The 1,196-nt window shown below is 44.8% G+C and overlaps 1 protein-coding gene across 1 annotated transcript in view; it reads right to left on the bottom strand.

Annotated features, from left to right (window-relative positions):
- Positions 1 to 1,196, bottom strand: part of LOC101854917 (ceramide kinase) — a gene marked incomplete in the record, with an annotated part of 148,254 nt that overhangs the window by 5,195 nt on the left and 141,863 nt on the right. Inside the window, 1 exon segment of the mRNA XM_035970444.1 lies at positions 136 to 302. Within this exon segment, the coding sequence (XP_035826337.1) occupies positions 136 to 302 (167 nt within the window).

Genomic DNA, 1,196 nt, shown 5'->3' on the forward strand with positions numbered 1-1,196 from the left:
ACACACACACACACACACATACACACAAACACACTAACACACACATACACACACACAAACACACACAAACGCATTGACATAAAACGATTCACAGCAATTTAAAAACTCTTCAGTATTTCTACGAAAAGCACGCACCTGACGTCAAAGTGAGGTTTGTGAATGAGCAAAGCCTCTCCGTCCAGGTTCAGGTAGAAATGCTCCTCCAATGACGTTTCTCCGGTGGCAGACGTAGTTGTTTGGGCATTGGGCAGGGATATTCTGAACCTGGAGGTTCGCTCTGTCCGCACGAAGTCGAAGTCATACTGTGGAAAACCAAACATGATGGGTGGAATGAGAAACAGATGGGTCCCTTTGTTTGCTGTTTGGGTTTTGTATTAGCAAGCTTTTTACGGCACACGAAAAGATCACATGAGTGTCGAAGATTGGAGGTGTTACAAGAAAGTAACAGACATACGTCAGAGGGAGGGGAAGTAAGAACGATAGAAGGAGCAAACCACACTAGAGCACCCGCGAACAACCCACTTTGCTTGTTGAAAATGTAATTACAAGTGTTTTTAGTTTTAGTAAGGTTTTAGTAAGGTTTTACGGAGCTGACAACTGCATAAGGTCATATGAGCGCCAAGGGGTGGATGTCAAAAAAAAAAGAAGTCAAAACGAGGAGCAAAGTCTGCTTCGACTATTAAGGCACCCCGGAAATAATAGTTCACAAGAGATGGACAAAATACAAAAAAAGTAGAGAAAACATGACGATAGTAAGGATGAGGGTAGAAAAAGCAGCAGTTCCCCCTAAGTTGTTCTGGCACAGTCTGAAAATGACATTGAAAAATCAGTCCATTTACATGTCTACAGTACATTAGAACATGTTAATGTCCCCACTTTGCGAATGGCTTAAAGACAATTCAGTCAGTAGCACTGCCGGGGGTGGGATGGGGGTTAACGCCTCAATCGAGGTAATTTAGATCATTAAAAAGGCAGGCTGCATCAATAGTGCCTGTCAAAGTCAACAACAATACCACCACCAAAAACAACAACAGCACCTCCACCGCCATCCCACCGTCACTACCATCACCACCAATAACAATAACAACAACACCATCACCACCACCACGACCTCCATCATCACCACCCCCTCCATCACTAACACCACGACCCCCATCCCCTCTAGCTCACACCCCAACCACCACCCCCAGCACCAC

This window comes from Aplysia californica, unplaced genomic scaffold, assembly GCF_000002075.1.
Source record: "Aplysia californica isolate F4 #8 unplaced genomic scaffold, AplCal3.0 scaffold00012, whole genome shotgun sequence".
NCBI lineage: Eukaryota > Metazoa > Mollusca > Gastropoda > Aplysiida > Aplysiidae > Aplysia > Aplysia californica.